The sequence below is a fragment of the Neoarius graeffei genome, chromosome 9 (genome assembly GCF_027579695.1).
Source record: "Neoarius graeffei isolate fNeoGra1 chromosome 9, fNeoGra1.pri, whole genome shotgun sequence".
Lineage (NCBI taxonomy): Eukaryota > Metazoa > Chordata > Actinopteri > Siluriformes > Ariidae > Neoarius > Neoarius graeffei.
Genome location: NC_083577.1, coordinates 36,189,934 through 36,202,306, shown reverse-complemented (window position 1 = coordinate 36,202,306; position 12,373 = coordinate 36,189,934). Strand labels below are relative to the sequence as shown.

The 12,373-nt window shown below is 41.6% G+C and overlaps 1 protein-coding gene across 2 annotated transcripts in view; it reads right to left on the bottom strand.

Annotated features, from left to right (window-relative positions):
- Window positions 1-12,373, bottom strand: part of rnaseh2b (ribonuclease H2, subunit B) — a 50,564-nt gene that overhangs the window by 14,563 nt on the left and 23,628 nt on the right. For both annotated transcript variants that reach the window (XM_060929382.1, XM_060929383.1), the window contains 2 exons: window positions 3,923-4,037; window positions 3,786-3,850 (listed from right to left, as the gene is read on the bottom strand). In XM_060929382.1, the coding sequence (XP_060785365.1) occupies window positions 3,786-3,850; window positions 3,923-4,037 (180 nt within the window). The remainder of the gene's footprint in view (window positions 1-3,785; window positions 3,851-3,922; window positions 4,038-12,373) is intronic.

Sequence of the window (12,373 nt, the reverse complement as noted above, 5' to 3'; positions counted from 1 at the left end):
AGACACCAAAGATAACACTGAAGGAGCTGCAAAGATCCACAGCGGAGATGGGAGTATCTGTCCATAGGACCACTTTAAGCCATACACTCCATGATGGATGGCACTAAATACAGGGCAATTCTGGAGGAAAACCTGTTTGAGTCAGCCAGAGGTTTGAGACGGGACGAAGGTTCACAGTATAGCAGGACAATGACCCGAAACACGCTGCTAAAGCTACACTGGAGTGGTTTAAAGGGAAACATTTAAATGTCTTGGAATGGTCTAATCAAAGCCCAGAGCTCAATCCAATTGAGAATCTGTGGCATAACTTGAAGATTGCTGTACACCAACGCAATCCATCTAACTTGAAGGAGTTGGAGCAGTTTTGCCTTGAGGAATGGGCAAAAATCCCAGTGGCTAGATGCGCTAAGCTAATAGAGACATACCCCAAGAGACTTACAGCTGTAATTGCAGCAAAAGGTGGCTCTATAAAGTATTCACTTTGGGGCGAATACCTACAGTAAGCGCACTCCAGATCTCTGTTTTTTTAATCTTAATTATTGTTTGTGTCACAATAAAAAAAAAAACCCGTGCACCTTTAAAGTGGTAGGCATGTTGTGTAAATCAAATGGTGCTAACCCTCCAAAAATCCATTTTAATTCCAGCTTGTAATGCAACAAAACAGGGCAAACACCAAGGGGGATGAATACTTTTGCAAGGCACTGTAGTTTGGTACATTTTTGGTGTTACGGTTACTAGTAGTAGGAAACAACAGAAACTGTGTGGCTAATAATAAAAACTCTCAATCCCTTTTTACACAGATATTCTGTAATATTGGTGTAAAAAAGCATCTCAATATTCTGGCTTTACTGATTTACAGTAATCCAAGTAAAGCCACACCAGTGTGTGTTTTTACAATGTAAGCAACCAGAGGCATGTCACAACAGAGTGTTGACATCTAGGATGATGGATCTACGCATCAGAAATATGAATACCCCAAGGACACATTTCAAAACAAAGCTGGGTAAATGGAGTGTTGAGGTGCTTTTGTTAGCCATGCACATTTATACCACTCTTCAAACACAAGCAAAGTTACTGAGCATCATATCAACATGTAATACAGTACTGGTGCAAAAGTCTTAGTCACACGTAAAGAAATGCTGTAGACCAAAAATGGCTTAAAAAATGAAGGTAAATGTCTCATCTCATCTCATTATCTCTAGCCGCTTTATCCTTCTACAGGGTCGCAGGCAAGCTGGAGCCTATCCCAGCTGACTACGGGCGAAAGGCGGGGTACACCCTGGACAAGTCGCCAGATCATCACAGGGCTGACACATAGACACAGACAACCATTCACACTCACATTCATACCTACGGTCAATTTAGAGTCACCAGTTAACCCAACCTGCATGTCTTTGGACTGTGGGGAAGGTAAATGTTTCAACATTTAAAAAAAAAATTACTATAAAACAACAGTAAGCCATAATAAATGAAACAAAGTCAATATTCGGTGTGGGACGACCCTTTGATTAAAAAATAAAACAAAAATAGTCTCCATGTCCCAACAGCTAGCCGTGTGTCCGGGGATCAGGTCATCGAGGCCCCTGCCTTCGACTGCCACTCAATCCACACTGCACCAGTCCCCTACTGCTACCTCTGTGGGTGGTGAACCCACAGGAAGTCGGGCCCACGTCATCTCTTCGGGCTGAGCCCGGCCGGGCCCCATGGGCAAAGGCCCGGCCACCAAGCGCTTGCATACGATGGTCATACCTATGGTCATGAGCTTTGGGTAATGACCGAAAGAACAAGATCGCGGATACAAGCGGCCGAAATGAGTTTCCTTTGCAGGGTGGCTGGGCGCTCCCTTAGAGATAGGGTGAGAAGCACAGTCACTCGGGAGGAGCTCGGAGTAGAGCCGCTGCTCCTCCACATCAAGAGGAACCAGCTGAGGTGGCTCGGGCATCTTTTTCGGATGCCTCCTGGACGCCTCCCTGGGGAGGTGTTCCAGGCATGTCCCCCCGGGAGGAGGCCCCGGGGAAGACCCAGGACACGCTGGAGGGACTATGTCTCTCGGCTGGCCTGGGAATGCCTCGGTGTTCTTCCCGAGGAGATGACCGAGGTGTCTGGGGAGAGGGAAGTTTGGGCTTCCATGCTTAGACTGCTGCCTCCGCGACCCGGTCCCGGATAAAGCGGAAGAAGACGAGACGAGACAAAAATAGTCTCAGGTACAATGAGTGCAGTTTTATAAGGAAATGAGCTGTAGGTTTTACTGAGCATCTTGCAAAACCAGCCAAAAAGTGTCTTCTGGACACTTTGGCCCACTTGCTTCTTAATTTCGCAGCAAAACCCAGTAGCCTTCGTTATGTTTTCTTTTTTAATCTGAAAAGTGGTCTCTTATGTAATATGCTACCCAGATAGAAACTTTTTTTCCCCTGTAATGTTTAATTTTGTGCTGGAAAATGAATGTTTGGACTCTAAAATGTTTTTGTACTGACACGATAATGTAGAAATCATAAAATAGAAATCTATAACCAAGTTTGTATGAAAAAAAAAGGGTGACTAAGACTTTTGCACAGTACGGTGTGCATGTACATGTTTGTGTCCTTTCAGCACAAACCAAGCTGGCTATTCAGAGGGGAGGAAAAAAGTGCCATTAAACTGCGCTCAAAACCGATGGGGGGGAATGAGAAAGAGAGAGACTCAGGCAAGCAACATGTTTGTGTGAGCAGAATTATTTTGGAGGAGAAAGTGAAGAAGTGGGAAGCGATATAAAACAGAAAGGTGTGCGAACCTTAGATGCCATAGATGGAAACATTTGAATTCACACTGCTCTCGGAAAGTACAATGTCAAGGTCAAAAACATCACACCTCTGTCCTGCCATGTCACCTGTCTCTTTTACAGAGACGTCAATTCTGACTCCATTACTACCAATCATTCCAGCTCAGAGGCGGAACAACACAGACCACCTGCTCTGCGTTTGGATGTTTTATACAGAACGTGAGGCGGAACAAAGGCGTAAGAATCCTGTGTTGAACACGCTGTGTAAAAGGAGATCTGTTTCCCTTTCATCTCTCTTTCCCCCCAAATTTGTATCGTTTCCTTCTTGTGAACTGTTCTCGAGTTGAATAAATGTTAAAACATATTAATGTTGCAAGCCTTTTCTTTGTCTCATCTCATCTCATTATCTCTAGCCGCTTTATCCTTCTACAGGGTCGCAGGCAAGCTGGAGCCTATCCCAGCCGACTACGGGCGAAAGGCGGGGTACACCCTGGACAAGTCGCCAGGTCATCACAGGGCTGACACATAGACACAGACAACCATTCACACTCACATTCACACCTACGCTCAATTTAGAGTCACCAGTTAACCTAACCTGCATGTCTTTGGACTGTGGGGGAAACCGGAGCACCCGGAGGAAACCCACGCGGACACGGGGAGAACATGCAAACTCCACACAGAAAGGCCCTCGCCGGCCCCGGGGCTCGAACCCAGGACCTTCTTGCTGTGAGGCGACAGCGCTAACCACTACACCACTGTGCCGCCCCTTTTCTTTGTACAGTACATAATTTTGGGTGTGTTGTTTAAAGGCACACAGGTTAAGATTTGTTACATCAAGTGTATGTTTTAGGCAGGTACCAGTGCAGACAAAGTTTACTTCAGGAACATCCCTGTATAGCAAATACAGTCTGTGCTCCAGCATTGAGAACAGTGCACGATTTAATAGTCATGTAGTCATTACACACATCACACTCGTCTCAGGTCATTTTAGTCATTTCACATTTATTGTGAAAACCTATACACACACCTTTTTCTTCAGCCAGTCCATGGTCTTCTCGTGGTTATATCTGTGGAATTTCTGACTGCCCACCACTACAACAGGAACACAAAAGTTACTGTAATAATACTATTGCAAGTGCTGTGTGTGCATCCAGACATACACACCTCTCTCATCTGCCACATGATGAAGTGTGTCCAGAGCCTGTGTGCATTTCAGCAATCTTGTGCACCCTGGGTAATCCTCATCCATGACCATCTGCTGCAATGGCTGAAACTTCTCCTGTGGACAACATGATCATTACAATTCCAGATCTTACTCAGGGATGAGAGTGGGTGCTGATGAAAAAAGCAGAAAATCTGTAATAAGCGGGGGTCCCGGGAATTTTTTTTCAAAATGAGACCTTACACACCCTATTTCCTGCAATCTGAGCTGTAGTTAATTAAAACACCTGATGCCTATTTTAATAATTATTGAAATAAAAACACTATTATACAGAACAATATGTATCAAAATCAATATGTGTATTGCATTAATTCAACATAATATCTACATTTTATGGGGACTGGTTATTACTCATTGTCAACATCACTTGTTTTTCTAAAAAAAAAATGTCGATTAAAATTCATAGTTATTTACAGTTCCATTAATAATTCAAATTTTCATATATTCAATCTACTGAATTAAATAAAAACATTCATATCTTATGGAAACTGACCTTTTACTAATGTCCACATTACTTGTATATGATTTCTTCACAATGTCTATTTAAACTTTAAAGTTATATAGTTATCAACACGGTCAGCTATAATTCAAATGATCATATATTCAATGTATTGAATCAAACAAATGCATATTTTATGGAGACTGTCTTTATCTTATTGTCCACATCACTTGTATGTTTTCTTCAAAAGGAAAATGTCTATTTACACTTTTTACAGTTAAAAGTTATTTACAGTTCCCAGTTATTTTTGAAACAAATTTTCATTTGATCATTTAGACTTCAGCTTCTTGGCCAAAGCCAAAAGCTCATCAGTCCTCTCTTTTTTCCTTTTTCTTTCATTAGCCAGCGCCTCCTGTGTTTTTACATGCTCTAACCTGGCTCTCTTCTGCTCCCTCTCACACTCCTCTCTTGCTTTCCTTTTGCTTTGCTAAACTTGTTTTTTTATACCAGCATCAATTTCATGTACCTTCGCTTCATCTCGCTTGTCAGTAGTATTCGGCATCTTGAGAAAAAAAACGCCGATTAGAGGAGCGTATTTTTGATGTGCAGCTCACGAACATGTGCAAGTTTTGATAAAAGAAAGCGGATGTGGGTGTCTTTGTAAAAACTGTTTTGATTGGCTATTATGGTCTCGACATCGATGTTTTGACCAATAACAATGTAGAAAACACGAATTTTACATCACATTCAACGAAATTAACATTCAACGAAATTAAACGAGACTAAAGATGGCGACTTACAAATAATGTGTAAACATCGTTGGAGTTAATAAAGTTTGAACAGCATGAAGGAACATACCCCAACTAGGGCTGTGCGATATGGGAAAAAATGAATATCCCGATACATTTTCTCCATTTCAAGATGTATATCTCGATATATTTAAATCTCCTCTAAAGGACCCCAGGAAATCTAACTTTTACTCTTTACTGTTTTCACTACAATCTCTGCAGATTAAATAACATTCATAGTTAACTTTACAGGTGGTTTTCAACAACACATTTTAAATTTTCATGTTAGTGATTAATCACAGTTGAATTGAAATAAGACTATTTTTATTCAACAAAGATGTGGCACAAACTGCAAAAACAATCTTGAAAATTGCAACAAAGGGGCAACACAATACAGAGCTGCTCAGAGCTCAAACCAATAAAGTGCAAGCTCAACACTGAGGTGGTGTTTACATTAGACCGTATCAGCGGATCATCAGATTAACGTTTTTAAAACGATTAGTGTGCACACAACAACGCCAATACACGATTCGCGTGCACACAGCAACACCAATACACGGATACGCTCGGCTCCGCAGGCATCCTGCGCTCCAAATCACTCCGCCCTGAACAGCGAGTGCCCTCTGGAGGGTGCGCACTCCGGCCTTGCGCAGCTCACAGAGCACGCGAGTGGAGCGCACGAGCAGTGATTCGGGACTGAGCCGCTGTGTGTGTGATCTCAGTGCATGTCGGGCATGCGCGTCACTTACCACTTGCAAGTGGAAGGATGGCAAGCCTAAAGACAATTATAACTACACAATGGGCAGTATTTGCATCAGTATTTGCAGTATTTTCATACTTTTATACTCTTTAATGAAAGGTGATACAAGGCGGAAGTCCGCGCCGTTTTTCAGCAGTCGCGTCACATGACCAACGCCAGCGAATCAGGAAGGTGGATGTCACAGTGATGTTGTCCAATGACGACGCCAGCTAGAGCTCAGCACAGCGTATCCGCGTATTCTCAATGTTTACACAGCACCGGACCAGACACGATCTGGATTGAATACGTGGACCCTGGCGGATTCCCGTTTCCCGGCGTTTCAATGTAAACGGACAGTGCATCCGCGAAGAAAACGAGACAGATACGGTCTAATGTAAACTTGGCCTGAGAAAGACATTTAGCCTAAATAAGAAAAGTGCTCATTCATTAAATTATTTTAAAAAAATAGATCTCCAAGCTATTAACCTGACTACTGAGAACCACTGGAACATTCACAATAGAGAGAGAGATTGAGGGAGAGAAGAGAGAGATCTGCAAAACATAATTTTTCTCTTTGCACACTTTTGAACTGAATGTTTTCTGGCTCTGCCTCTCAGATGTGTACAATTCCAGCTGTTGCCTTTCGTGATGACAGGCTTTTTTTGCACACTTTACAAACTGGCATTTGCTGTTCCACGTCCTCCTCGCGATATCCAAAAAAATGCCAGATGACTGACCCCTTACTAGTTCTTTTAGGAACCAATTCGTCCACTTCCATTTTTAATTTGTTGCTGAAATTGACAGAGCTGACACGGTAGCCTATGCAAAATCAGCGATTGCACGAACTGAGTCAGCGCTGTAAACCGGAACCAGGAAATCTTCCCGCCGGCAGTGTTGCCAGATACTGCTGACGTTTTCCAGCCCAAAATATGTTCAAAACCCGCCAAAACGCACTTAAAACTGCCCAATCTGGCAACACAACCGAAACTAGAAAATCTTCCCGGAAGTTCCTTTCAGCACCGAGATGTCGCCCGGGATTGGTTGGCGAGTGCGTGACGTTATTGTTTTCTTTACCCTTAGGCAGCCTCTCACGTTACTGCCTGAGGGACAGAGAGAAAACCACCGGGAAATGTTTTAAACAAACACAACAAACACAAAACGAACGCAAGTCGGAAGATGACCATAAAATACTCGATAGTTACGATATAATTTTATGTATCGCACACAGAATTTTCGGCGATATATCGAGTATATTCGATATATCGCACAGCCCTAACCCCAACCCCCCGAAATTAATAATAATAAAAAAAAAATTCTCAATGGATTTGGCATAATATAAAAAGCTCGTTTTTTACTCAGAAAAAGTGGAAATCTGCTGAAAAGCGGAAAACTCTCATCCCTGCTTACTGCTTCATAAACGATCACTCATTATGTCTGTATAAAAGTACATGTACATGCTGTCACACTGCAGCACATTTCATCTGTCCAAAAAAGTGATACGTGCATGTAAATGCAATTCCATGATATTTTCAGAAAAGTATTTTTTTTGTATTATAGACCAATTAAACATACAGGTTGGAGATGCTTCTTGGACAACTGGCATCCAGTAAATAACACAAATATCACATTTTAAGTAGCAGTAAATAAAAGCTATAATTTACTTATATAGTTATTACTATCCCACCAACAGGACCCCCACCACCACCACCACACACTTTTCAAGGTCGGGGGGGGGGGGGGGGTGTGCAGTTCTATTGTAAAAACTGTTCTAAAATAAATGTGAAGACTTAAATATGACTCCTTTAACTGTTTGTTCAGTTCCAAATGCTCTGTAATTGGAGCTGTAGGGAGGGGTCCTGCAGATGACCATCCTCATCCAGCACCCCCACCAAACCAGTAAACGTAGGGGAAACACTGTAATACTCCCAATATATAACATCATTTATTCTATCCACATTCACTGGATATGAGCAATCGCACGCTCTGATTGGCTACTCTACTACTAGGATATCAGCTCTACTGTGAGTAGAGAAAAACAAAATGGCGGAGCATGTTGCTGAACCAACCGAGGACAAAATAAAAACTCTACTCGAAAACAGAACCCAGTGTTCTCCACAGGCGCTTTTAAAGTGGCGCACTGCCATGTTATAATTCTGGCCTGCCACCCTTTCCCCTTGGCCAAAGATAAAAAATAAAAAAAAGGAACTTCATCAGTATACACCAAATAAATCGTAAAGTATTCGCTTTCTTATAATTTTGTAACTATTTAATACGCAGAAGACCATTAAATGAATGCATACAGGGCTACCTGAAGTGGCCATGTGACTAACAGAAAACCATCCGGCCAGCTGCATACAGATTGTGACCCAGAGCTCTGCAGATTGAGGTCCATCCCTGCGTTACACTACACTGCACCACATTACACTATACTGACACATAGTAACGCTGGAAGCTGCAGCTAGCCAGCAGCTAAATAACTTTGCGGTGCACACGCAGGTTGTTTGTAGCGTTATTGTGCAACGGTTGCACTTATCTATCATCTTTTCGGACCATACAGAGTTACAGTTAGGGCTGCACGATTATGGAAAAAATGATAATCACGATTATCTTGATCAAAATTGTAATCACGATTATTAATCATGATTATTCTTGATGTTAGGGAAATCACTTAAATTTTATTTCACTATATTCAAACAAACAATATGAACAGCTTTCAGTGCAGAATGAAATTTAAAAGAGAAATTCTGATTTCCAAATGACAAATAAATTAAATTTATCCAAGAAATTACCAAAGGATGAAGGAACTGAAAACTCAATTGCAACAATTACATAGCATTATACTGAGGTCTACAAGTTTTTAGCTAGAAAGACCAGCCTATCAACATGCTCTGGCTTTAAACATGAGCGAAGGCAGGTCACAACATTGCCTCCAGTGCTAAATACGCTCAATCTGTTACCTACTCTCACGCTATCACCCCTTGAAGAAGATACCGCCAGTGTTGCCAGACACTGCTGACGTTTTCCAGCCCAAAATATGTTCAAATCTGCCAAAATGCACTTAAAACCGCCCAATCTGGCAACACTGGATACTGCTGCACTGAAGCTCTGCGCACTTGACTTGCTTGCTTATTTAGGCGGAGTAATGAAACCTTACATGCGTCGGTTCGCCCCCTATTGGTTTGGCGGAGTACTGGTCAAAAAGTGCTTGATCAGATATGCAGCAGAGCTCGCATTTCAAATGGAAATCGCAATTTTCATTTAATTTAATCGTGGCAGCCAAAATCGTGATTTTCGATTAAATTCGATTAATTGTGCAGCCCTAGTTACAGTAATCATATAACAGCGCGCACACACACATTAGTTAAGTTCAGGTCTTTTATTTTACGCATCTGTGATTGTGTAGGCGAGAGCTGCATTTTCCCGTTGCTTCACTGTGTTTGCTTACTGCAGGACTTCCGGGTTCCTGGGTCAAAGGACCCGAACTATGGCGGCAGGGGTGACTTTGTTGTGCCAGTCTCGGGCACGCACACAGCTTGTGCATGGACTGTATAGTAGTGATTTCACCCGATTAACATTAATTATGTGTATTGTAAAAAAAAAGTATGCATTTATTGTAATTGGGTATTTTGTCTATGAATTATAAAGATTACTGGCATGCACTTAGACCTGAACTTGTTCTGTAAATGTATGGTTTATGCGATGTTGGTAATATAAAGTAACTGGTATCTTCCAGTGGGTGGGGACAGGCCACTATATCTAGCCCTCTGAAGGGAGGTGGATTAGTTGGGTCATGGGCACTGTGTTATGTAGTAGTCCCGTAATGTGCAATACAGTATTCTGTTTTGTAGACAAAGTTTTTTTTTTGTAATAATTACTTGAACTTTCATTTTATTATTATAATTTATTTTGTATTAAATTTCTGCTGTTACTTTGGGAAACCGGACCCAATAAAGCATCTTGCGTTAAAAGTTCTATCTTTGGCCGTTGTCCATCAGATGATATGTACAGTAAGAATGTGTCGATTTTTTGTAAAATGATTTTAACAATGATTTAGCATTTCCTATCCATTTATTGGCCAGTTTCACTGTCAAAAAAGCCCAAAGTCTGTCAGCTTCAAGGCCCCCCCACCAGGGCTCCGCCCCTGGACCCTGTTGGGAGCCTACGCGGCCCCCAAACCCCTGCCATCACCTTTTATTTTTGAAAAGTGGAGAACCCTGGAACCCCAAAAATTATCAAGTATTTACAAGAAACAGAAATAGCTAAAAGAATATAGTGTCATTCCCCCCAATACATCATCTGTTCCAAACTCCAGTCCAGTTATACTCCACCTCAGTGAATACTCCACCTCAGTGCCTTCTAACACTCGGAGGTAATGTTATAGCTGTACTTTTAACATTTCCATCTACAGTTTCGCAGTTTATCAGTAAAGTTAGTTTTCCAGCTAGTTTATTTTACCAGGGCTCCAGAACGTGCGCCCTGTCCTCAAATACCAGTGCCACACCCAAATATATATGCACCCTGCTCATAATTTTCCAGAACTTTCCAAGCACCCGGCACATACGTTCCGCCACAGAAAGAAAGTGTGCCCTGACGAGTGTTGCAGACTTGCAATGAAAGTAATGCATGTTGACCAATCACTACACACTATTAGTGCAGAGTCACAGTCATGCTCTGGCGACCATTTTGTCTTATTACAATAACGAGTCAGTGCAGCAAGGCACGTTTGAAAAGCAGTGATGCCTACAAATGTGCGAAAGAAAAAAAAAGAACTCGTAAAACCAACAAGGGGCTCACAGAACCCAGCATCTCTGTTTGCCAGAATGTAAGAGTAGAGCTAGAAGTTGTAGGGCTAAAATGCAATCAAAACTTCAGACCAGTAGATCTAGGCTCTCAATATAGATATATAGAAAATCTAGTCAATAATGTTAACATGTTCAACTAGACCTAATCCAACATTAATATCCCAGACTAATATTAATCATCAATTAATGCTATTATTATTATTCGTAATATTGACTAACGTTAGACAGTCATGCAAATGTGTGTGGATGTAAGTGACAATTCGAGCACGCCAAGTGCGTGCGTGTGTGCAGGTGACATTACGAGGCATTGCATTAAACTGGTTAACTAAGAAGTTTCAGATATGCTTACTTTATTTTACAAAAGCAAATCAAACTTGCATAGTTGCCCAGTATGGCTAATTTTGCATGATAGATTCTTTGTCTACAGCAGGGGTTCTCAAACATTTGTGATCTGGGCCCTCCTGGCTGTAGCAAGTGTACTTTGAGCCCCCTTGAAAAAAGATAGATAAGCTATTATTATTTTTAGGCTGTTTTTTTATTGTTGTGTATTACTGTATTATTACAATGCTAGACAACACAGTCCGAGACTGAAAATATTCAATTTTGCCCTATATCTTTTAAAAAGGCGGCATGGTGGTGTAGTGGTTAGCACTGTCGCCTCACACCAAGAAGGTCCGGGTTCGAGCCCCGTGGCCGGCGAGGGCCTTTCTGTGCGGAGTTTGCATGTTCTCCCCGTGTCCGCGTGGGTTTCCTCCGGGTGCTCCGGTTTCCCCCACAGTCCAAAGACATGCAGGTTAGATTAACTGGTGACTCTAAATTAACCATAGGTGTGAATGAGAGTGTGAATGGTTGTCTGTGTCTCTCACTACGTTCAGACTGCAACCTGAAACGACCCATATCCGATTTGTTGTGAAATCCGATTTTTTTGTTAGGCCGTTCACATTACCAATTATATGAGACTTGTATGCGATCTCCAATATGAATGGAAAACGACCCAAAAGTGTCCCGCATGCGCAAATTGACACGTAATAAGCACATCTACGTAATACGTAAACAAAAAAAAGCGCACTCAAGTTTAATGATTTTCTTTTTTTGTTTGTTTGTTTGTTTGTTTAATTATCTGGTTAGTGTTAAAGTGTGAGGTCTCGTGTGTGTTTTTGTTTCTGAACTGAAATGAAAACGTGTAGCCTGGTAACGAGGGTTGACTCCTAAATGTCTCTCTAATTTCTATACAAGTGCACTACATGTTAATAGGAAGTAATGGATTTTTAAACTCTATATAGTGCACTCGAGCTTCAGTAGGCAGTCATTTGGGATACGGCCGCTGTATTACCAAACTCTTAATTCAGGCTTAATAATTTGCACACATTTATTTCGTCATATTAATAAACTTTTTCTACATTTTTATAAATATTTATTTAGATTGTTTATAGCCAGCTGAATTCTGCAACTTCTCTCAGCGCTGGCTCAAGGTGCATAAACACCAGTGCAGTTTGCTATGGAGATGAGGCGAGACCTGGCGATGTGGTACAGGATGGTTTAAGTTATAAATCAGTTATAGAAACTGTTTTATTTAATCAGGCTAACAGATAAACATCCAGGTCCCTACCAAATCCACCATTAGC